Source organism: Catharus ustulatus, chromosome 12 (assembly GCF_009819885.2).
Source record: "Catharus ustulatus isolate bCatUst1 chromosome 12, bCatUst1.pri.v2, whole genome shotgun sequence".
NCBI lineage: Eukaryota > Metazoa > Chordata > Aves > Passeriformes > Turdidae > Catharus > Catharus ustulatus.
In genome coordinates, this window is record NC_046232.1 from 2,530,363 (window position 1) to 2,555,717 (window position 25,355).

The 25,355-nt window shown below is 54.3% G+C and overlaps 1 protein-coding gene across 2 annotated transcripts; it reads right to left on the bottom strand.

Moving 5' to 3' along the window:
* Positions 1-1,085: 1,085 nt before the first annotated feature.
* On the bottom strand, positions 1,086-25,355 carry RBPMS2 (RNA binding protein, mRNA processing factor 2). Of its 2 annotated transcripts, XM_033070748.1 has the most exons (8): positions 25,252-25,355; positions 13,994-14,071; positions 13,357-13,395; positions 12,783-12,845; positions 11,837-11,987; positions 11,072-11,220; positions 2,599-2,668; positions 1,086-2,358 (listed from the first exon to the last, which is right to left on the bottom strand). In XM_033070748.1, the coding sequence occupies exons 1-7, from the start codon at positions 25,309-25,311 to the stop codon at positions 2,606-2,608; spliced, it is 603 nt and encodes a 200-aa protein (XP_032926639.1). In that variant the 5' UTR covers positions 25,312-25,355; the 3' UTR covers positions 1,086-2,358; positions 2,599-2,605. The 2 variants fall into 2 exon arrangements, with proteins under 2 accessions (XP_032926639.1, XP_032926640.1); XM_033070749.1 differs by lacking the exons at positions 1,086-2,358; positions 2,599-2,668 and adding an exon at positions 8,334-8,426.

Here is a 25,355-nt window from a genome sequence, read left to right on the forward strand (position 1 = left end):
GGGCAGGGGCCGGGAGCGGGCAGGGGCCGGGAGCAGGCAGGGGCTGGCTGCGGGCAGGAGCCGGGAGCGAGCAGGGGCTGGGTGCAGGCAGGAGCCGGGAGCAGGCAGGGGCTGGCTGCGGGCAGGAGCCGGGAGCGGGCAGGAGGTGGGAGCGAGCAGGGGCCAGGAGCGGGCAGGAGGTGGGTGCGGGCAGGGGCCGGGAGCGCGTAGGAGCCGGGAGCGGGCAGGGGCTGGGTGCAGGCAGGAGCCGGGAGCGAGCAGGGGCCGAGGTGTGGGCGGGAATCCCACGGGAAGGGGCTGGCAGAGCCGCCCCACAGCGAGTCACTGCCCGCAGCAGCAGCACGAGGCCATTCCCAGGCACGGGGGGCCAGCGCGGCTATTTTTAGACCTGCCTTTTTTCTTTTACTATTTTTTTTCCCTTGCTTTGGCTCAGCACTGCCCTGGAAGCCCTGGGGAGAGAGGAAAACACTGCTCCCTGGGGCGGCCAGCGGCGTGGGAGGCAGCTGGAGAGCCCCGGGGCAGGGTCAGGGCGCTGGGCCCTGGGGACTCCTGGGGCACTGCAGGGAGAGCCCGGCCCGCATGGAGCGGCCCAGCGGGACAGCCAGCCCTGCCCTGCCCTGGCATTCCCACCGCTGCTGCAGGGGACAGACAGGCCCACAGAAAGGTTGGGCAGTACAGGCAGCAGAAGAGGAGCTGGGCACGTGTAAGGCAAAGGCTCCAGCCATGGAGAAGATTGGCCTTCTATGGAGAGCCCCTGCACTGCTGGCATGGAGGAGAGGCCCTCAGCCTCCACAGCCCCCTAGGAAGGGGGAAACGAAACACCCAAAAAAAAAGCTCAGGGCTGCCCTTGCCGAGGCCTCCAGCAGAGCTCCACAGCACCAAGGCCCCAGCACACGCCCCTAATGGCAAGGATTTGCCCTTTTCCCAGCAGGGTAGGGAAGATCTCAGCCCCTGGTCCTCCTCAGCTGCATCCCGAGCCAGCCTGCATCCTTCCAGCCCGGGAAATGGGACCAGGGAGGGGCCAGGCTGGGCCTGAAGCATCCCACACCATTCCCACAAGAAAAGACCCAAGACCACAGAAAAAGTCACAGCAGCCTCTGGGTATATTTTCGTTTGTTGTTGTTGCATTTCATATATTATCCAGTTTCACATTCTCATAGGATCAGCAATTATAGAGCAAGTTATTCTCAAATCTTTTAATACAACCGAGACAGCCATGGTCAGATAATACTTAAAGCACTTCAATACCAAGCAATAAGATGCAAAAACAAAAATTGCACAATTTCTTGTTTACTATGCCTGACTGAATCATTGGTACAGAAGACAACCCTTCTTTTTCAAGCTTTTAACTAAACATTAACTTATCTTACACGATTACAATTTCTCTTTAATAATAACAATAATTAATTGCACACAAACACACAAGAAATTCTTTATGATGCATAAATATTTCCTTATTACACATGGTACAAAAATACTCGTACTTCTTTTTTTGTTCGGTATTCCCATAAGGATGGCTGATTATTTGGCAAGACTGGATGCTCTCCAATCAGAAGAATTTGGGAGAAAAAAAGAGGTTAGATATTTTACAGCTGTTCTATATATAGAAGTCTGAAGAAGGAAAAAAAAATAATATAACAACCCTGACTTTAAAACGAGCAGAATGGATGAGAACAAAAACCCAGTGCATCATACTAAAAAAAAAAAAGAAAAAAAAAAAGAAAAAACAAAATCCAAACCAAACCAAAACATTTTTCAAATTTTCTGGTCATCCTGGGGAGGGGAGGGTGGAGGTGGGAGTAAGGGTGAGACAAGGACAGTATTTCTCAAAGCCAAGTCTTCACCGAAGCAAGAGGAAAACCTTGATGGATCAATCTGTTGGGCCAAGACCTGTTGCTAACGGTTACACAAATGCTAGAACAAACTTACATCACACAGACACAAGTTAAGTGTTTTAATTCATGCCAGAAAACATGCAAAACCCATTTTGCCTTTCGATTCCTTCAGCCGAGCTGCGCCCAGGGCAGGGAGAGCCCGGGGAAACCCAGGACCTAGCCCCTAGCTGGGTTTCAGTGCAGCAGACGGAGAAGCTCAGTCAGGGAGGATGTCCTGGGGATGGCTTGAGGGAGGGATGGAGGGACAGATGGATGGAGACAGGGATGCAGGCAGCACACAGCCCGTGGCTGCAATGGCTTCACAGTCCAGGGAAAGGGGTACTGGCAGCCCTGGGGGCCACGTGGTGGGGCCAGGCGCATTGTCCGCTGGCCACATACCGAATCCAGAGGGGTCAGAGCAATCGTCCCTGGCACATCCCTCTGCAGAGAGGCAGGGAGGAGGAACACAAGCCAAGAAGAGACACTGTGGGAGAGGAGTGCAGTCAGTGGGGCCAGCTGGACCTGTGTCCCGAGTGTCTCCCAGAGCCCCCGCCTCAGCCCAGGGCCTGGGGGGTCTCCCTGCTCCCACCACCTGTCTAGGAAAGCCAACCACATCCTTGGGTAGGTGTGTGGGGCTGAGCCCAAGTTCCCATCCCTTCCTCCCCCCAAGAGTCCAAGGAAGAGCAAGACAAAGACCTGACTCCAAGAGTAATTAATTACTTACTAAGGAACTAACAAAATTGACGAGACTTCCATCCTTGCTGGGTAGCTTCAGAGGGAGGATACCAGCGCATCTGGAAAAGAAAGCCAGGCAGAGGTCCATGATCCAGGATTACCTCAACCAGAGTACAAACCTTCAGCTCCTTCAAGACGTGTGCAAGGTCCATGGAGTAAAGATGTCTCCAGCATGGGAAAGGAGGCTCCAGGTGAGCTCCAAATACTACTTGAATAGCTCCACCCTCAGCCAAGCAAAGGAGGCATCCCAAGACCACACATTAAAACCAGACAATCTCTACAGGACACATGGGGGAAAGATGTGGTTCATCCACTACAACAGATGCCCATGGAGTTTTCCAATCCCCAACCCTGCTGCCAGAAGTGACTCTATGGGAACAACTTGGCAGAGCTGCAAACCAGACTTGGAGACTTCCCTGGCAGGTGCTTGCTGCCACATCTATTTCTCAGACCTGCTCCTCGCCAAGGAAGCAGCTGGATGGGCACCTAATAAGCAAACAAGGGACAGTAACTGAACAGACACTTTCCAGCCCCTTAGGAGACGTAGTGAGCTGGCAACATCCTGCCCCCACAGCCTCGGACATCCAGATGATCCCATTTGGTCAGCAAGGCCAGAGTGTCCAGCTGGGCTGCATCAGCATCTCCATGCCTGAGAGCAGTGTGAGACAAGCCCGTGCCACTTGACCGAGCACAGATCCAGCAGCTGGAGCAGCAACTGGAACTTGGTCCTGCTGCTGGAGTACAGCAGCCACCCCCTGCTCCTCCCTCCCCAGCTGCCAGGAGAGAAGCACAGCCTCAGCACTTTCAGGGCTCTAGGAACCAGCACAATGATGGACTTGGCTCTAAGATGGGGAGGAAAGTGGCAGAAAATCCTCTGGAGCCCCATGTGGGCCATTCCCCTTGTCCCATTCATCCTGGCACAGCTATCCCCTCACCCAAACAAGCCCAGCTAGATGCTCCTCTCCGAAGGATGTGCAGAGAAATGCAGCAAACTGCCACAACCTTGGCACTGCTGCCTGCAGTGGCCAAGTTCTCCCCCCACAGGCATGAGGGCTGCAATGCTAGGATCTGCAACCACATGAACTATGGGCCTTGAGTTCCTCTCCAGGAGATGCCTTCTAAGTGCCTGGCTAAGCCCTGCCAGTCAGCAGAAGCTTAGTCCTCACAGGAGCCTCTCATCAGCTCAGAACAAAGCAGTTTGATCAAGACTTTGGAACAATCTGGTACAGTGGAAAATGTCCCTGAACATGGGATATGCGTGGAATGAGATTGGTTTAAGGTCCCTTCCAACTTGAACCATTCCACAATTCCATAATCTGCCGGACTCTTTCCAGACACCTACACAAGGCAAGTGGGTGCAACTAAATCAGCTCCCAGCTTGCCCCATACTTCACTTCATGGGACAGCATCCCAGCCAGTCTAGCTGTGGGAATCCAGGGCAGAGACATTCCCAAGACTCTCCTCCTAGTGCCAGGACTAAAGTGCCACACAGAGTGTGTCTTCACTTCTCACTGTGCACAGGCACCACCCAGGAAGGCTTGGAATGGGCAGCAGCATCACTGACAACTTACAGGGCCATCACAGCAGCTGCCAGAGCAAGGACAGGGGTTTCTTGCTCCCCCCAACCCCTGTCACCAGAAGGTGCTTGCTCAGCAGAGTCACATCTCTGCAGCCATTCTCCCTGGCAAGTGTCTCCCACTCCACACCCCTCCCCTTGACAGCTGGAAGCAGTTTCCTTCTGCCCAGCAGTAACAGGAAACTCCCCCTTCGTTCCCAAGGCTGTAAATGCTTAACCCTGAGAGCCACCTCCACCCCACACAGGCTCAGCCAAGCAGCACAGCCAGGCCATACGTGAGCCAGCATGGACCAGCCTGGTGACCCTCCATCCTGTCCTCAGAGCCACCTTCTGGCCCACCTGCAGAGCCTCAGCACCTCCACTTTCAACAGAAATCCTGGTTTTCTCTTAAAACATGCACTGTTCATAGCTCTGGTGCTAATAAACCATGACTGCAATGCACCACCCCTCCCTGCCTTACTCCTGCAGGTCTACAATGCTCACACAAACCCACTCAGCCTGACCCACCGTGGCCCCACAGACCACTAGCCCAGCCCTGTACTCAGAGGGATTCAGCTGGAGCCCCACAGGAGCTGCTACAGACATGACAATCCTGGGTACAATCCAAGGCTCTAACTTGTTGGCAGGGTGAGGGAATGACCTGCCAGGTCTTTCACCCTACAGAAAGATTAAGGACTTGATGGGATGAGACAGTAACTCAGTAGGAGTGATGTTCCAGAGCCAGCAGAAAGCACTGGAAGCAGATAGCCAAAAGGACATTCTCTAGGCATCTGCCAAGGCAGTTTTCACACCCCTCAAAATACTACACCTGTCAAGGAGGAAGCTAAGAACTAATGGAGACGTTCAGCACCGGGTGAGGAAAGCAGAGCAAGAGAGGCTTTTACTGGAAGAGGCTCAGTTGTTTCTGGAGAGGCATTAGCTCACAGCTGGAAAGGAGTCTGGTCACACCACCAAAGCGACTCCTGCTCACAGGGATGAGGCAGCCACTGCTGGCCAACTGCAGCAGCCTCATGCTGCTGCCTTCAACATCTGTCCCAGAAAACAGCTGGAGAGGAAAAATGTGTGCCTCTGCCTGGCACCTCCCAGAGGCCAGGAACCTCTCCCTTTCTGCAGCAGACCACCAGCAGCTGCATAAAAATCACAATGATATTATAAAGGGGGCAGAGAAACAGCCCATCAGAGCTTCACTCTCCTTGTCAAAACCTCCTTTGTCTCTCCCAATTGCCCTCAGAATTTAAGTATCCAATTGTCCATCATCCTCATGGAGAGCAAGTCCTTTAGAAGCAAAGAGGGGAAGCAAGAACCAAGTACACATGTCCCTCCTCAGACCACCTTTGGCTTGGAGGACCAGCTTTTTAGTTACCTCTAGGTCTGTAGCCAGCCACAGCAACTCTTGGAGCTCTATCTCTACAGCTGGAATGGTCCCCAGGGACCAGAACAGCTCCTGGTGCAGGCTGGGACAAAGCACTCCTTGTGCTCCTAGGAGGTGGTAGGATCCAACTAACACATCCAAGAGCTGCATCTTGCTGCCAAGCTGCTGAAGTGCAGAGCAGCATCTTCATAGGTGCTGCTGAGACCCTGAGCCTGGCAAGGCATGAGCACTTCATAGGCAGCACCGCAGGTCACTGGGTGTGAGCCCTGGGCAGCCCCGCTGGTGGCTGGCAAGAGCTGCTCTGCTCCATCTGGAAATGCAGCCTATGGGAATGCGACCCAAGCAGGCAAGGACAGGCACCACCTCACCCACTGGTGTGTGCTGGACACACACTGCTGCCCCAGCAGCAGGCACTGCTGCTCAAGGGCCCCTCAGGAGGTTGGTGGGGGTGCAAAGGAGGTGTGGGACCAGAGCAGCTCAGCCCACCACCAGGAAAAGCTCTGGCGAGGGAGAGCTGGACGATCAGCGCATCATCTCACACCAGAGCATGGGGGACAAGACAAGCACTGATTCATCCTCTTGCTTAGGAACATTTTAACAAGCATGCATCCATCCATCAGTCCAATGCCTTGTATCCCTATGGCCCAGGGAAACACACTCCTCTCTCAGACTGCAGCAAACAAGCATTTCCCTTTCTACAGCAAGTTGTGTTGCTTTCTTTGGATTGAGCCAGCCAGAGAAAGCAACTGTTGGCCACCAAGTCTCTTCTGATGGCGTATCAGTCCCTTTCACCCACCACTTAGTGAGGACAGCTGCTCAGGAGCCTCCTCTGCTTGGAGGACGCTCAGAGAGTCTCCTGCCTGTTTTTTCCTGGCTAGGAGAGAACTGCTGGCTTGAGGCTGCTTGGTCAGCTGTGCCACCACTAATTCACTGGAGTTTAGAAAGTTACCACAACCATGAACATCTTTGACAAGAGGCTTCACATCTCTGGGAAGCATGGAGCTTGCCCAGAGAGAAATAATCCTGGGAAGTCCCTGCATGACAGCACCAACAGGCAACAAGTTATTAGGGACAGAAAATTCATCACCGTCTCCAGTCTAGGGCAGGTCTGTCAGCTTAGCTGCAAAGGGAAAGGAAGTTTGGACCTCTGGTTTCATCAGTGGTATCAGCCTCAACTCAGTGCTAGGAAGTCCCAAAGTCCTTCCAGGTTCTTGCACAACCACATAGCCATGATCCAGGACTGCTCCCTCCACCCACCACTCCAGACAGGCCCCAGAAACAGAGACCCACCTCTGCTATCTCCTCAAGGTCTCCAGTCGATGCTTCAAGGGAACCTTGGGCAGCCCACTCCCAGAAAGACTGGCATCTCTATGCCCTCAAGCCTTGACATGGCTGACTGCCTTGGAAACACCTACCAGGGACTCCAGGTACCCAACATATCAGCTGTGTCCCCAGTAACACCACAGGGCCATACTTTTATGAGCCAATCCTGCATCCAGCCCCTGCTTCCAATGGCAAGTCCTGCTGAGCGCAGAGCCCTGCCCTCATGGGTGCTGCCACAGCTGGAAGCATCTCTGCAAAAGAGCTCTAGAAGCATGGATAGCCCTGGCATCCCCTGCTGCCCACTCATAGCCTGGTTTAGAGGCACCCCAAAAAGAGTGGATCCACCTCAGAGACACAATGCAGCCCAACGCCATCCTACCAGCAATGGATGGACTTGTCTACCAGGATCAAGCAGAACAAGATAAGCTGTATCATTGTCTCTATGCCTGTGTCAAGCTCTTCCCATCTTCCCCGGAGGCTAGCTCTGCACATCCTTGCACTCACAGTTTTCTAAGTGCAAAGACGGACCCAGACCCTCATGTTTGGTGGCTTCTTCTCTTATCATCACTTCCACAGAGACAGGAAAAAAGTCTGCTCAGAACCACTGCAGGGAGAACTGACCCAGCTCATTTCCTTCAGTCAAACATCAACCATCCCCCACACCAACCAGTCCCAGGCCCTTCCCTCTTCCCAAGCTCCCAGTCTCCTACACCACACCCCCTTCTCCCAAGGCTGCTGATTCCCTCCATTACGGCTCACACAACCTGTGTCCTGCCTGTGATTTCAGGTTGCAAGAGAGAAGCCAAGCTCCAGGTAGGAACTGGCTCCATTTCCATTACTAGAGAGGAAAGCGGTGAGATTAGACCCATGATTAAAGGCAGGGTCTCTCCCAGTATGCGTTTCTGGAACAAAGTGACCGGCAAGTGCTGTTGTCTAAGGTGCCCACTAAAATTTAGTTGTGTGCTATCACTACCACATCACTCACCTCCCCCACCGTGTGCCAAGAGTGAGGTCAAGGTGTATTTCTGGTTGCCCTCAAAGGGTCAAGACTGGGGAGAAACCAGGTTTCTTTCAGGCCGAGTGGCAGGGTGGTCTCTGCCCCGGCTCAACCCGGCTGCTCCCCTCCCACCGGCAGGGCCTGGCCGAGCCTGGGTCAGCTGGGAGGAGCTGATGTAAGATGGTGCCATGCTGTGTGCGCCATGTCATGTGCTGCCAAGTTGGAGATGTGGGTTAGAAAGAAGGCCTGGCATCTCATTCCCCAGGCTCTGGTGGGTGGGTAGCGTGAGGCCCATGCACTCGGTTGCCAAGGAGATACGGGCTACAGAGATGGGCAGAAGCTTGCAAATCCCACAGTGCACCTTGGAGGAGAGATGTTTACCTTACCAGTCTTTCCAGATGTGGCTGCCATCATGCTTAACACTTCTAGGAATGGAGCTGTAGTACAGCCACTCCACTAGCTGCAATAAGGCATCACTAGGGCATCCCATCTCCAGGGACAGCTCTGAGCTTCGGGGCTAGCCTGCGCTGGCATCATGGCTGGAGTTCACTAGGGACATCAAAGGAGGGATTTGAGAGAGTGTGGGAAGGAGGGAAGGCAGACGGGACAATCTTCAAGTAACCAGAGACCCCAGTGGGCCAGGGTCAGGCTACAGGCACACCTACAGCCTGGTGCCTGCCCAGAGCATCACCAATGCATGGATATGCCAGGAGCAGCAGCCATCAGCTGGGAGTGGCTTACCAAGGGTTCCCGAGGCCAGGCAAGCCTCTCACCACCTCCTGCCAGCCCTCAGAGCAGCTCTTTGGGAGGCCAGGCCACCTCCTCTCCCCCTTGCTGAACTCAGAGCTGCAAGAGGACGAGCCCTTCAGGTTTAAACCTCTTGTGACAAGATCTTGGTTTAGCTACAGCCTCCAACTTCTTGCCTACCTCAAGGCTGATCACCATAGAGCTGCTACAGCTCTGGGCATCCCCATGCCATGGAGGATGCCCTCCAGCCAACACCAGTCCACCAGAAGGAAGAACTGTGACTGTTACAGGGAATAACCAATAAGCCCACCACATGAGTGAGCCAGCCCCTCCCTGTGAGGGCAGAGGGCTCAGCACGTGGGGACTAAGGGCACAGCTTTCAGCCCAGTTTGTGAGCAAAAGTCATCTCCCTTTTGTGCTCCACCCTCAGCTCTGCAAGGGACAGGGCACCAGCTCAGAGCTGCCTGCGTGAGTAATATTTAACCCCATTAATTTTATTGGTAACATATCCTGTGCTAGGACATGCCCCTGTGGGATCAGCACTGGCTCAGCACAGCCAGGAGCAGCTAGGACTGCCTGGCAGCCTCTTTGGAAAAGAGCTGGGTCCAGCCACAGCACTGGCTCCCTAAGGCTTAGAGGCCCATCACCACCCATGGACCACACTGGGAGGGAGCTCTACCTACACAGGGAGCTCCTCAGGGCCTTACGTGAGGCCAGACAACCTCTTTGGAAACCAGTAGCTCACCAGCTGGAGGGCAGGAACTAAGACCCCAGAGGGAAAAAGTGCAGATGGAGGCCTCCTTAATACCCTCCATTCTACAAGAGCAGATTTTACTCCCCCACTTTGCACCATAAAGTTTTGGTGTCTAACCCTACACTTGGGGTACCCTATACAGTCACCAATGACCATCCTGGAGGTAACTGCAGTAGAAGCATCACCTCCCACAACCACCTCAGACAGGCCAGAGGGGTTAATTTTTTCCTGGTCTTCCCTTTCAGGGACAATTCAACCTTGACCACCACCCTACACACACAAGGGGCGGGAAGACACCTCTCTCCTAGGCTACTGAGGAGCAGAGCACAGCCCTGTAGTTGTAGGCACCACCACCAGCCTTTGGAAAACACCAGCAAGCACAACCTTCCCAGTGGAGAACCAGCCTGGCTCTGGAGGTCCTTGGAAGAACATTTCAGTGCTCTTCCTGGTCCTGTCCTGAACCCCAATGTACTTCTCCCTACTCCCCCAAGGAATTTCAGCCCAACAACAGCCCACCTGTAGAAGGGCAGAGGCAGAAGAGAGGTGTGAAAGGGGCAGGACAGAGGATGGGAGGTGGCATCCACTCCACATGGCATTTGGGAAGCAAGCTTGGCTTGAAGCTGGGCAGTTACCATCATAAAGCTTGCAGGCAGCAACAGGATGCCCAAGGGCCAACACAGCTCACTGCCAGCCAGGATGGCAAGGTGAGAGGACACAGCTCCTCTTCCTCTCCATTTAAGTAGGGAGAGTAGGAGTAAACACCCTGTCTGGCAGGGCAGAGAGCAAAGGGTTAAGCCCCAATGCTCAGTCCCACTGCCCCAGTCTCCCATGACACCACTAGGGGAACAGAGACAGAAGCAGGCAGAGCACAGCTGGCTGGTGACACTGAGCAGGGCAGGGACAGGGCTTCCAGCTTCTCCTGGACAAATGCTTCAAACCAAGCACCTTGACTTGGAATTAGGACACTGCTACTCTGTTTTGACTTTCCCTTTACATGTTCATGGTTTCAATGTTTATGTGGTCTCTATATATTAAAGCATCTGTCAGACCAGTACAGGCATCCCTACATCATCAGCTGTCAGCAAGGAAACCTTGGGACACCAGGCAACTGGTTGCACCACCATCTGCACTTCCAGAGGCTCATGCATGGAATGACTCTCCTCACTAGCCTGTACTGAGGGAAGCCAACATCCTGTCCCATCAGAGTTCCTCTAGTCACTCATCTCCTGCAGGACACCCTCGTCCAGCTTTAGAAGTGTTTGAGTCATTAGGCCCATGGGGTCCCAGATGAGCTTTTGCTATGTCTTGGAATGACTTCATAGCTATGTTACTTGCTGGCAGGGAAGTATTTCCTCCCAGCAGTCCCTCGATGTAGTTCTCTGGCCATGGGGAGCAACAGGACCAGCCAGAAATCCAGCTCTGACTTCCTCCCACCCGTTTGCCCCTTGCAGAAAAACAGGCTGGACCTGCAGGGTCAGAAATCATCACCCAGCTCTGCCTGCTCTTGGCCACACAGACCCCTCTCTTGTGCTGGCTCGGGCTGGGCACTCCTGCAGCCAGGAGCAGGCTCTGCCCAGGAGCCAAGGTGCAGAGGCCAGGGTCAAACCAGCCAAGCGGAGACTGCTGGAATGAGAGCGCCGTGGCAGGGAGATAGGAGGGCCCAGCCCAGGCACGAAGGTGGGGAGCAACTCACCTGAGCGTGAAGAGCAGCAGCTGCAGCAGCAGCCGCTGGGTACGTGAAGGCGGCATGGGGGATGGCAGGGGTCAGCTCCGTGGTGTACAGTGGGTAGGGAGCCCACGCCTCTGGGGACGCTGGGATGAGAGCTGCTCCAGTCAGGTCATCTAGACAGGAGAAGGAGACAAGGGGACAGTGTCCCAGTAGCCAGCCCTAACAGCCTGCTTTGGGGTCAGGCTCCAGATTCCCCACCCCAGGCTAAAGCTTTGCCCTGCCATCTTGATGAGATATAAAAATCTGCGTGCATAGTTGCCTCTCTGGCCTCCCACCCTTGCCAGGAGAAGCCAGGAAAGTGATGCATTACAGCCCATGTGGGCTTTGGACAGACTGGTCCACACAGGCAGCAGAGGAGTGGTGCCACAGGATGCAGGACAGGGGGCTCAGAGCCACATTAAAGGTCACCCCATAAGCCTCAGCAGGGCCACTCAGCCCACCAGGCCACATACAGGTGATGGCACAGGACTCATCCTTTATGTTTCACAATTAGGGATGCTTTTAAAGACTTATAGTATCACTTGAGCTACCAAATGTCTCAACAGTTCCATGTTGGCCAGATGCCTGTTATTCTCCTGTGGCTCCAACATCCTGCCAGCCTCCCTACCCCAGGCAGATTTCAGGCAGAGCAGAGGTGGGTCTGGGTTCTTCCCACTGTGGCAGCATTCACAGAATTGGGCATCTCTCAGGTTGGAGCCATGACCTCCAAGCCCCTCCCAGCATACTCACAGGGGTCCCGTGCAATGAAATGTGCGCCCAAGGCAGGGTGGATATTGGTGGGGTTCGGTGTGGCCATCAGCTTGCTCTTGGCCATCTTTGTGTTGGCTTTAGCAAATTCTAACCGCAAGGTCTGGGGGTTCTCAGGGTCAAAGCGGATGCCCTGTCACAGGAGAGAGCACAGGAGTTTCTCAGAGGTGAAGCTCCAGTCCAAGCACAGGCTGTTGGTTAAAGCCCAACTGAGGAACCAAGGCCACCACACTGCAGTCACATGCCCAGATTTTTGCCACCTGACTGCAACACTCAAGTTCCCACATTCTTTTATTTTTATGTTTAGCTGGCCCTGGACCACTGTTTCCAACATGAGGGATACAGTTCTTCTCCTTACGTGTGGTTCACCAACCACTATAGCAGGGATGGCTACCAACACAGGTGAGGAAAGGTCTGTCTGCTGAAGCTGGGACAACTGGAGTTGGAATAATCCCCCAGGGAATGGGGGGTTATTATAGCTCTCCCTGTATGGGAGCTCACATCTGTGGTGCCACTAAACCTTCTGCCAGCCTGATCAGAGGCACTAGCAGGTGTCACAAAGTGCAAGGCAAGTTCTAAGTTCTACAGCACAGCAAAACCACATCTTGCTGACCAGATCCCACCAAAACTACTGCAGGATGGGGATCATTTTGGGTGTCCTTTCCATGCTGACCATTCTCAAGATATTTTCTAGAGTCACAGCAGGTCCCCACACCCTCAGAGCTGTCTTCCAGTGGTCAAAAACTACATAGAGACAGCTTGCATCCATTTGCCCAGGCTGATGTCAGCCTGAACAGGTCACATGCTTCCCTGCTGGGATGCTGCAGGACATTTCCCTTTCAGTCTGGGGCACAGCTTGTAGACCTGCCCTCAGCTCTGGGTCCAGCAAGGCACGTGGCCCCCAGCCCCCACCACTTTGGGTACTCACATTCAAGGCGTTCTTCGCTGCTTCAGCACCAGCCCGGCTGTCAAAGGTCACAAAACCCACTGGCTAAAAGAAACAACAAAACAACACCACTGATTTCAGTTTGGAAGATTCTTCCAGCTCCTCAGGCTGCCTTGCCACCCCCTCTGTCCCAGACAACCAGCAGAAGAAACCATTCTAAGTTGCACAGGGGATTCAACCAGAGCTTGGGTCATTGGCTCAAGATTCCTGCTCTGCATCTGATCCCACCACAAATGCTTTGGCATTCTTATGTGTGGCGACACCACTCACCCTGACAAGTCCCCAGCATGGCCACCCCTGTCTTGATCAGCATGGGAGTGAAGAAGGCTGATGGCAGCACAAGGTTTGAGGCTAAAGCCTCAAGTCTCATCCAGGGCAGCAAGGGAGCACATGGAGACATTCAGAATATGCTGGGTCAGTAGAACACTGCTGTACTGTAGCTGGTGCTGGCCCAGACAGGGCTTTACACAGGGAAACTGGATTTTTCCCCCCTCTCCCCTCCTGGCATGTTCAGTTTGCTAGCAAAGTCAAAAATACACAGGCTGGAAGGAGGTACCTGCTTTGAAGTCAGCTTGATCAGTGACCCCTCATAACCCTGCAGGAGAGAGGAAAGCAAGTCAGTGTCAGGCTCCTGAAGAGGCCATGTTATAACCAAGACACAGCACAACAGCTCCAGAAGTTCTTGTAGCACTAAGCCCTCCACAGAGCAGAGGCCACAGTGGAAACAGGGACAATAACACTTCCAGTAGAGAAGACTGGGGGCAGAGCAGGTATTTTAACTGTTCCATTCGTGCCCTTTGGGAAGGAATCCTATTTTCTAGCTCTTCATTCAGCTACAAAGATGAGCCCCTGGCCTGGCTAGTGCCTAGAGAAAGCAGAGCATCCTCCCGTGCCAGAGGAATGCAGACAAGGGAACCCCACTTCCCCAGAGACAGCCTAGGTGGAGAGGAGAGTTTGGGGGATGAGGACACATCCTCAAGGAAGGGCTAGTTGAGCAGCAGGGCTGGCCAAGCAGGTTTCATCAAGCTTAGAGACAGCACGATTCCAATGGCAGGCTCCAACTGGAGGTTCCCAGTTGAGCACAAGTCATGGGATCCCGTGTCATCCCTAACTCCCTCGACAGACCTTTGCTGCCAGGTCATCCACAAAACAGCATCTTTCCCTCCAAAAACCAGATTTGAAGACCTTCTTACCTTGAATGGTCGGAAGAGAAGGTAGAGCTCTCTGGGTTTGATGTCCACTGGAAGGCCACTGACAAACAGCGTCCGTACCTAGGGGAGAGGCCAACCAACTGTACTGAAAGGAGATGCTCAGTGCCAAAGCAGGAGCATGAGCACAGCTCAGAAGATTCAGTGCAGTAAGAACAGTACACCTTGCATCAGAGGTCCACTAACCCTTCTCTGCATTAGAGGAGTGTTGTCCAGGATAAAACACATCTAGTCCTTTGACCCTCACCTCAAAGGATTGAGGCCTTTACAAAAATTCAGTCCCTGGCACCATGGCCTGGTTGATCAAGGCATGGACACCAGTTCCACAGTCTGACAGGACCTTGACAGCTAAACTGGAAAAGACCACAACAACTAAGTCTGACATCTCAAAGGTCTAGAAGGGACCAGTACAAACTCCAGTTCTCTCCAGATCTTTCTACAGATCACATACTAGACTTCTTCTCCTCAACCTATCCTTGCACTTTAATTCCATCACCAATTCAAAGACAGCCCTCCATTTTGAGAAACACCTCACTGCCCCACTCATAGCTTTTGACTTCTGCAGCAGCCCCAGGAAGATTTTTGGGACCATCCCAGCTCCTTCCCCAGCACACTTCAGACCCTTCAGAAGCTGCTCCCAAACCCACTCTCACAGCAGTTACTCTGCTGTGCCCAGCCAAGGGCAGCTGTGCTGAGCAAACCCCTGTAGGCATCTGCTCTTCCCAGGCTGCTCAAGTCATGGACCAAGTCCAAACACACCCATGTCAAAGCAAGAAATGCAAGGCCAGGGAGGATTTCAATAGATAATCCATTAAAATTATAGATAATAGTTCACTTGAATAACCAGGAAGAAGAAAGTGCTGAAGGCTCAGGGCCTGGGAGAACTCTGCTCAGCAGTTAGACTCATCATGAGCACCTTCTCCCTGCACACTGGTAGGCAGACTATTTCCATAGGAAGTAGCATGATGAAGCTGCAGAGACTTCTTGTAAATCAGCACAGACCTGGAAAGGGAAGCTATGCACAACCAAGGTCATGAAGACACTTGTCATTATTAACAAATAATGGAGCAGGAGCCCCAAGCCAGAACTCATCTCCTGGCCTGTTTCCAGCTCAGAGTGACCCCATTAAATTTGTAGGGCAGAAGGGCTCTGATCCCATATTTTTTTGGGAGCAGCCATCTCTCCTTCTCCAGGCAGAGTGGGCTAGATCCAAAACCACTTTTACCACCAAACTAAGCATCATATGCTTGTCCTGCTTCTGGGCTGGTGACAGACCTGGAAACATAGGAGCTTCTATCTCTCTAATTCTTTGGGGGCAGCCAGATAGAGAATGCACCACACAGGAAAGTTTCTCTTAGTTAAAGATGAAAACTCACCTCCTTGAGCTCCTGTGCCCAGGACAGTCCTGCCAAGGCAGACAAATGCCCTTCCCAGAGTAAAGCCCCCAGGACAAACAGTGATTGTGAAAGACTTGGGGTGCTCTGCTCTCTTGTGCATGCTGAGACTAAGGACTACCACTGTCCCCCACTAGACTAGTGTGAGGAGCCCTTCCCTGGCCCAGCACATCTCAGGAGCAGAACCACAGCAGCCTTCCCATCCCCTAACCTTCAATATAGATAGCTCTACCACACACTCTTGCTTTGCCCTGCCTTGGGAAGCAGGATGCCATGTGAAGAACCCCAGGAACACTTCTTAAGTCAGGCTCAGTCTGACAGGCTGCCCAACCATCCCACTCCACATCTGATGCTTTAAGGCACCACTCCAAGGCCACACCGTGCCTGGACAGAGGGGACAATGCCACTGTTTCTTGGCTTGCTGGCTGCCTCAAAGACCTCAGCGCTTGCACTGCCAGCATGAGCTCCACAGAGCACCCACAGCACATCCCAGAAGACTCATGGCCATCTCTTGCAGGGGAGGACTGCAGAGTGTGCAGGCACACATGTGCCTCAGCCATGTGAAAGCAGTGTCCCTTTTCAATATTTCAGGATCCAAGCGTGCTTAGCTCCCAGAATGGATTTTTCTTCCAAGCATCCGCATCCCTGTTGGGTCTCTAAATGACTCCGTGATGCATCACTTGGTAAGTCCTTGCGACAGGCGTGACAGGATGGAAGATGCATGGTGGCTCAGGGAAGGGGGAGCCAGAGCTGGAGCCCTCACATCAGCCTGAGCACCTGCTGAGCAAGGCAGGTGCCCAGGAAAGCTCTTTGTCAGAGGTAACAGGCTCCCAGGGCCAGCCCCAGAAGTTGCTGCCAAGGACAGGAGCAAGAAACCTCCTCTCACTGGACAGAAGTTTCCCTTGGCCTCCAAGTCCTGTTTGTCTCCATCCACAGCATTGAAAAGGCACCGGAAAGCCAAGCCACAGCACCCATCACTGCTCCAAAGCCCGGGCAATTCCAAATGCCACCAGTCAGCCTCTCCAAAGAGGGTCTCAAGACAAACTAAGGAAGACCCTGCTCAGAAGAGCTTGTTGGAAGTGACAAGACCAGGCAGTTGGTTTTACAAGATCTCTGCAAGTCAAGACATCTGTAAGTGATCTAGAGAAGGGTAAGGAAAGGGGGAGACCAAGTTACTCAGTGAAGGGAGGTTGAGGCTGATGAGAGACCTGAGCAATATTTTCAAGGGACAGAGGGAGCTCACTTCCAACACCAGGCATAAAGCAAAGGAGATTTAGGTTACCCCACAGGAGAAAAGCAGGGGGCAGCTCACCAGTCTGAGCCTCTTGTGCACTGTGGGCAACTTGGTCCAGCCTCTTCCCCTGTTCCCAAAGAGAGGAAACTCTAGATGAGGGCAACAGGATCTAGACAAGCATCTTCCAGTGGATTAACCAAACTGGGACTCTCCAGTCAATTCAAGTCCTGCAGGCTTTGAGAGCCCAGAAGTACCATCCAGGGCTGACAAATCCAGGCATCCAGTCCTTACACTTAACATGCCATGACAGGATAGCTTCTGCTAAAATATTCCCTACCTCAAGTCCCTGCCACCAAATACCAAATCCACCCTCCCCAGAGTGCATCTGGAAAAGTCACAGGAGAAAAAACACCAAACCAAAATGAACAAAAACACCATCAAAAATATCCATCCAGGGCTGGATCAGGAACTGCCTGGGCCAAACTATATGCCCAGACATCCAGCAGGAGCAGATCTCCAGGAATACCATATCCTTCTGCTCGTTCTTAGGCTCTGATGCCAGCTACTCAAAAAGAGATGCCAGGTGAGAGCAGTCACATCCCACCCAGGACCGATCTGGACACATGAACATGGGGGCAAGCAGGGCAGGGAACAACTCTCACCTAGGACAGCCCAGGAGAGTCACACTGCTGTAGGCCCTGCAGAAAACATTCTCCCTTCCCCATCCCTGCCTCTCTGGGGACGTCCCCAGTCCAAACACCTGACAGAGATGGAGAAGAACCATGGAAAACAGGATTCATGCCGGAGGGACAGGACCATCTAGGTCATCTCTTAGAGAGGGAGAATCCCAGCATAGCTTCCCACGCAGGGGGAGGGAGGGAGATGGACAAACCATTTAGCTCCCAGTCTCAGTACTTACACAGCTGCATCTCTCCAAAGAAAAACACATCTTGGGCCAGCACAACCAGGAGCTTTGCACCAAGGTTGCAAGAGAGCCAAGCAGCAGCACCTGCCTCGTGCCACCGCAGCCCCAGTGCTGCCAGGAGACAAGCACAGTTCCCATAGCTCCTGGCCACAGCTGCTTTGGAGTAAGAGCTCTAAAAAGGAGCTGTGAGCTGCTCTGCAGCCCAAAAATGGTCGAGTTATGTCAGAAGTGTCTGATGCAAGGGCACCTCCAGAGGCTGTAATGATTGGGGGTTTTTTTGTTAGAAGACTGCTCTGAATCCCCCTTCTGGAGCCAGCAAGGCCAACCCTCCCCTTTGGAGAGATCAGCCCTTTAACTACACCAACCACAGCACAGCTTGAGCTACTCCAGCCCCCCAAAACTGGCCTGGTCTTGGAGCCATACTTCCAGCACCCGCAGCACACACGCCTTTACCAGCAGTGGGTCAGAGACACCTGAGGACTGGTACAGCAGGAAAGTGAGCTAATGCCTCCCCCACACTGTGCCATTGGACATTCCCCCCTCTCCAGGAAGCCACCCCAGTCACATGCCAGTTTTTCCTGGAAATGAGCCATTTCCCACTCGTTCACACCAATATGTCCACTTCCTATGCCCCTAGCCCAACGCCATCCTGCTGAGGACAGGGACAAGTCCTGCCACAGCATCCCAAAGGCACTCTCCACTCCTGGCAGCCACTCTGTGGTGCCAGAAGCTCAGGGATATGGACCACAGCTTTTCCCTTTGCAGAGCATCTCAGTGGGGTGCCCCCGTGGCATCCGGGGTCAGCAGCGAGGCCAGAAGGGGACACAGAGCCCCGGTCCCGGCCACTACGATGCAGCCAGGGCCACTTGACGTGAGAGCGCTGGAATGCGGCGAGGCTGCGGCTGCCCCCGGAGCCGGGACTTATAAGGCACGGGAGCGGAATGGGGCGGCGAGCTTGCACAACAGGGCTGCGGGGAGGGGAACACACAGTTCAGGCTGAAAAATGGGACCGGATCCTGCTCTCGGTGTCTCACAGGGGCCGTGGGGCTGCGGAGTCCTGCCACTGCAACCCGGGCTGCTTTGGTCCTCAGCACCAAGTCCCGGGAACCACAAGGGAGGAGAAAACTGGGAGAGAGGGAGATGTGTGGTCTGTACGAGGGACAGCTCGGCAGACACACCACGGGGCAAGAACTCCGAAAGAAGGGGCTTGTAAGTGCCTACTTTACGTTCCATGCCTCAGTTTCCCCTTCCACCAGTCAGAAGAAAGGTGGCAAGTGCCGGGGTCTGCTGCCCTTCCAGCCCTAGCAGAGCTCCCGTCTCCTCAGACAGGATCTCACTTGAGCCCCGGCAAAGGATCAGGCCAGGAGCTGCTCCAACCAGGAAGCCCCAGGCGGGAACAGAGCTTCCCACACATTGGAAAGATGTTCACCCATCCCCAGAGGGGAAAGACGGCCTTGAACTCCCCCAGCACTTGAAGCAAGGCAGGCTTCAGGCATTTCCCTCCAAGAACAGCCTTTTGCACAAAAGGTCCACGAGGACCAATATGGCCCAGAGGGAAGCAGGCTGACCACAACCCAGCCCAAGTGCACCAGCATTTTGTTTCCAAGGCTGCAGTGTTCCACACTGCTCATAGCCAGAGCAGCCCCTTCCCAGCACCGTTCTTCCCCCTCACCAGGCAGGAGATGCCAGTGGGGCTCAGCCACTCCTGTGGTCAGGGGAGAAAGACGCTCCAACAAGCGGGAAGCAGAGAGATGCACCAGCCCCACTCCGGGAGAACAGGAAGCACATGGGAGCTGATAAGTCCAGGCACAACAGGACAGCATCCAAGAATAGACCTTGGCCCTGGCAGAGGAAGCACTGCTGGTGTGGTTGTGCCATGGATGCTTGCTCCTGCTATCAAGTCCCGTCACCTGTGTCTCTGCAGCATCTCACTAGAAGGACAGCACCCGGATGGGTTTGGGGGCTCAAAGCTGATGAAACATTTGGAGAGGTCAGCCCCACAATTCCCAAGAGATTACTGTCCAATAGGGGAGCTCCTCAGCACAGAGAGGTGCTGGCTGAGCACCTTCAGGTTGCCCTGCATCACCTTTCACCTTGCCAAGTGGTCCACTAAGCCAGAGGGGACAGGCACGAGTGCCACAGCCAATGTGCTGAAGGACACTCACATTTACGCTGATCCTACCCAGACACCACACTAAGCCCTGGTCTCCAGACACCCTCACCTGCCACTCTCTGCTGTTGGGGACGTGCAGACACCTGTCTCCACCAGCTGGAGCCATGGACTTTACCTGCTATGGACCAGCTTTTCCTGCCCACACCCAGGCACCTGTTCTCCTGGCAGGAGACAGCAGTGAAACGAGGGGAGGGCAGGAGACATGAGTTTGGAAGCAGGACCTCACAAGAAATGTTCTCACCTCAGATCTTTCAGTGAGTCCACCTGTATCTGCTTCACCCCACCACACAGTGGTTACTGGGCACTTTGCAGTCCCATGCCTCCCAGGACACATCCAGACACAAAGGGATCTCTCTTCAAATCAACCCAATCTGGGGCAGCACACCAATGGCTGTGTCCCAGCCCCACGCAGCACGTCAGGTACCTTCACAGTCCAACAACAAAATACTCCATAAAACTCAGGTGATGGAGAGCTGACAGTTTGCAGCAGCACTTCACAGTGGGCAGCAGTTATTGGACTGTCACCCCCAACACAGAGAGACCTCTGGGGACACCAGGAGGATGACAACCACCCACAGGACTAAGCCAACACCGCATCAGTCCAGCTCTCAGCATGACAATGCCACTCTACAGCAGGGAAGGGCTGTGCTACCAAAATATGGACCAAAAGTGCCAACCCAAACCCACAACATGCCCTCTGGCTGCTCTCTCCTAACCCATGGCTCACACTGCACTTCAGGCCATTGCTACAGGTGACACAGGGCAGTTACACATTGAGGGAGACAAAGGCCTCCTGTCCTTGGAAGTAGATAGGAGAGACATACATCCCCAGTCCAACAGTTCTGAGCCATGGACACATATCAAAACTGACCCCACAGCAATGCAAGAACCCATCACCACCTGCAGCGTGGGAGGGAAGGTAACATCTCAGACTGGGAAGTCAAACATTTTCACAGCTTCTCCTGGGCTGTGCATCAGGGCTGGAGAACTTCCACAAGGGTAAGACCATGCACTGGGCCCTCAGGTTTCCAGCCACCCTAGCACATCATGACCCTGTGGGGCAGTGGCCAGAGCATCCTTGCCAAGTCTGTAGCACCCACTTCTGCCAAGGGCAGCATCACCTGGTGCCACTACTCCCTCCTCTTCAGATGTGGTGGGCTAGCTCAGAATCACACCTCAGTATGAGCCAGGTCCAGTATCTCCAGTGCTGAAGCCATCCCCCACTGCCCCGCCCCTCATCAGGTCTCTTCCTAGGGCCAGGCACACAGGAGGAAGTTGGTTTTCACTATCCCACATGGCGCAGGAAGATGCTGAGTATTGTAGCGAGGTCTAACCATCTCACTTCTACAGTCATGCCACAGTGAAGCTTCAAGCTGAAGCCTTTATTTCAGGCAGAGCTCCAGAACAGGCAGCAGCATTGCTCACCGCTCTGTGATTCCAAGCAGCAGTCTCCATGGTTTACCATGGCCAAGACCAGCAAACTCCAAGGATCTTTCACTCAACAACCTTCCACATTAATTCCAGCAAGAGTCACTCTTGAATTCCCACAGTGCCAGATCCTCAAGCAAAGCTCTGAGGAAGAACAGCAAAGCCTGAACTACTCTTAGCTACCTCCCAGACACCTCAAAGGACCTCCTTCCTACTTTGGCAAAGGCAAAGCAGAGACCTAGCAAGGGAACCATTGAGTTTGGCCCTTCCTAACTTCCACAGGCACCACCAAAAATCCATTAATTCTGAGGCTAAGGAGGTAAAGTCTTCTCAGCAGCTCCGCAGATTATCCCAGGAGGAAGACTAATTTCTGAAGCTGGTTCTCATTTAATAGCCCAGGTGGCAGGAGAAAAAAGTTACCCCATCACAGGGACTAATTGAGCTGGGATGTCAACACTCAGACTCTTGTCTAAGAAACTTAGATTTGAAAGAGTGAGAAAGGAGAAGGAAGCTTCTTCAGAGAGTATTCACAGGCCAGGACACAAGGAGATAATGGGGAGATTCTCACATCCCTCCTCCCGTCAGAGCAACTCAGTGCTCAACTCAAGACCACGAGGATGTCTGGGAACACATCAGTTCCCAGAACCCATGTGCACGGTGACTCCAGGATATCTGCGCAGCCAACAATCTGTCACTGACAGAAAGCTGCATCTAACACTTAGGAGACTTTTAGGATGCATGAAAACAACTCTGAGGCACCATCCTGCTTCAGCCAGGCCAAGTGCAGGACGATTAGCGAGTGGTGAGTGAAACCACTACAGCTTCATGTTCCTCATACTGAAGAGCCGCATCAGAGGAGACATTTGACTCCAGAACATACACTAACCTTATTTGTTTGCAGCTGTAGAGCTGGAATCCACACATGCACGAGGTATCTAGGTCCACTCAAGCAGAGATTACAGAAGTCAAGAGATGCCTGGCACCAGTCCATGCAGTGCTACCGACATCCAGCACATAACACAGCCCATGATCCTCTCTGGCAGAGCTTAGCCAGGTCCTCACCTGGGCTCTCCCAGCACAACTTCACATTTAATGCTTTCCACCTTCAGCAGTCCAGGATCCCCAGACTCTACCTCAAGAGCAGCAGCCACCACCCATAGAGCTGCAACCAGGCCCTTCAAACCAGCCAAGAGGACGCACAGGATAACCACAGACTTCAACTGCCATCTACACAGCCAGCTCCAGATTCCTCCTGCTCCTGGTACACCTACAACTTCCCAGTGACATCCCAGGAGAGCAAGAACTAATTTCTAGAGTAGAACCAACATGTTTACATCAGGAACTCCAGAGAGCGGGGTGAACACATAGGGTTTTACTGCTATGCAGCCATGGACACAACACTCAGTGACCAGGGGAAGCACGAGAGCTCCTCGAGCTGCTGGAAAAAGCTGTGCCTGCCATAGGGGTGGGAGTGCAGCACCTAGGCAGCTGCCTGTCTCACACAGCCCTTCGGGACTTGCAGGAGAGACACAGCCACGCAGATTGGCGGCTGCCTGGAAAATAAACAGAAGATAGCAGCAAGTGGGGAGGGATCGCGTTTGGGGAGGTGTCTGGTGAGGAACAGCAGGGACTGACATTAGGCCCTGTTTGTTTAACATTCCCGTTAACGACCTCGAGAGGAGCGAGAGGCATTCCTGTCCTCCGCATGTCACCAGCCAGGAAGCCGCTGCGAGATCCTGGGGCTCACAGATAAGATAAAGGGAAAGACTGAATTTGGGAGCATCACCCCGCTGTATCTGGGGCACACGGCACCCTTCTGTGAACGCTTGGGGAGGCGGTGAAGGAGGTGCTTGGGGGGTGGGGTGGTGGTGGAGGAGTGTCCGCAGCGCCGGGATCTGGCAGTGTTATCCAGGCAGTGTGGGAAAATATTCCAGCACAACCTCCTGCATATGTTGGGACTGAAGGATTCCACTTTGCACTGAATTTATTTAATCACTCTGTATCAAAGGGAGCCTCTGGGAAAGAATTTGAGCCCCCAGACCATGCTGGGATCCTGAACACAAGATCACTCCTTACGTCTCCGTTAGCCTCTGCAGTGAGGAGCAGCTCCTGGTCAGTCAGGAGGTTCTAGAAAAACAAGCATTCCGAGCAGGCTCAGGGTAGCCACCATGGAGCCCAAACTGCGCTCACCACCCACAGCATTGTTTCTGTTGGATTCTGGTGGAGAAAGAACTTCCTAAGAGCAATTCCACCAGGGATTGGGACATTAACCCCCCACCAGTCCCAGCCTAACCAAGGCAGCGGGTGTTTTGCTGCAGCCCGGAGTGCAGGGTGACAGACACACCCAGTGAGGACACAGACCATCCAACGGGGTGGACCGGCCATGCCCCTCCCTGCACACTCCTGGAGGCTGCACAATGGAGAGCAGGACCCCCTTCTGTCCAACTCCTGCCCACTCTCCAGGGATGCCATCTTTAACTCAGTTTTCCAGCCATCGAGCTCCACTCCCGGGAGGACCAGCCTCTCCAGAGGGCGAGAATCTCCAGGCTCATGAAATGCTCCATCACCCGCTTTGCCAAGTAACCACCCAGCAGTGGGAAACAGAGCAGCTCCACCCCCCAGCAGCAGGAGCTCACCCGACCATCACCTGTGAGGCACCAACCCAGCGGGAGCAGCCCCACTGGGACAGGGTGCACCAAGCAACATCAACCTCAGGGAACTTTGCAGGCCAGTGAATAATGGGCTTAAGGAGCCACATTGAGTCTTCTGTATGCCCATGCACAGCCTGAAAAACCCCCAGATACCGAACCTCTCTCCACCGTGAGCAGCACAGGGCTCCAGGTGCTCTGGCTCTCAGCCCACCCACACCAGTACCACCCAGTGACACCGGGACATCCCGCCAGCAGCATCCACATCCCACCGCATCATCACATCACTTATGCCCTGCTCCACGCTGCAGACAGAATCACTACAGCCACCACCTGCCAATCCATTCCACCCCATTACTCGGGTCACCCTCGCCATTGCTGAAGCCCAGGGGACACGCTAACCCTAAGTCAGCCAGCACACAGGCCCGCACAGCCCCGGTGGGTGGTGGAGTAAGCCAGGCGCCATGTTGCGGCGGCGCGAATGCACGGAGGACAGCAAGGGGAGGGGACTGAGCACCTCCCCAGTCCTGAGGGCCAGGCGCAGAGGACTGCAGCAAAACGTTTCCAAGACCAGGCATTTTCCAGAGCCCTCTCCAAGATGGAGGGCAGCTGAGTAACCCGCTATGCCAATACCTGCTCCAGGGGTGCAGTGATGACATCAGCCAATGGCTCCAACAGCCAAAGCGCAAATGTGGAGGGCTGCAAGCTCTGGCGTATGGCTATAGACAACTGACCCTTACTAGCCTTTCCAGCCCTGAATCCAGCAGCATCCAGGCTCTGGCTTGCAGTGGCATCTGGGAGAAGGGGCTGCTGGCAGGGCAGCTCACAGTCCTCCAGCTGCAGCCAGGCTACCAGCATACACGGAGCAGGGCAGGAGCTCCTCCACTATTGTCCAAGTGTCTCCCTTGTAGTCCACACGGGCAGAACGGAGCTAGATCCAGGAGCCCTCCAGCTGCAGGGACTTGGCAAGAGGACACCATGCCCACGGGCACCGGCTGCGCCGGACAGAGCAAGGACCTGCCAGCCCTCTGCCCCACAGGGACACTGGTCTGCCCGGTCCCCAGCCCCTCCTCGGGACGGCCCGGGGACTGCAGCACCAGCTCCTCAACACCTCCGTACTCTGGCACCCACAGCAGCCCCGGCATCTGGGCTCCGGTTCCTCGACGAGCCGGGGGTCCAGCCTTGACACCAGGACCTCTATTCCCCAAGAAGAGGCGCTGCGCTCATTCCCAGTTTCCCCGACGTCCCCGACACCGCTCTGCTCCATCCCTGATACCCCAGCCCCTGTTCCCCGACGACGCTGCGCTCCGCCCGTCGCCCCCCTGGCGCTCCATCGCCGCCGTCGCGACCCAGCCCCAGCCCCGTCCCCGAGCCCCAGCCACTCCAATGTCCGCTCCGAGTTCCCTGCCGCCCCATCTCCCATCCCCATCCCAGCGCCCACCTCCTCCTCGACGGTGCCGCCGCTGTTGGTGTGCTCGGTGTCCTTGTTGAGGTTGCTCATGGTGGGGTGCCGGGGCGGGGGGTGGTGCCGGCTGCTCCGGAGCT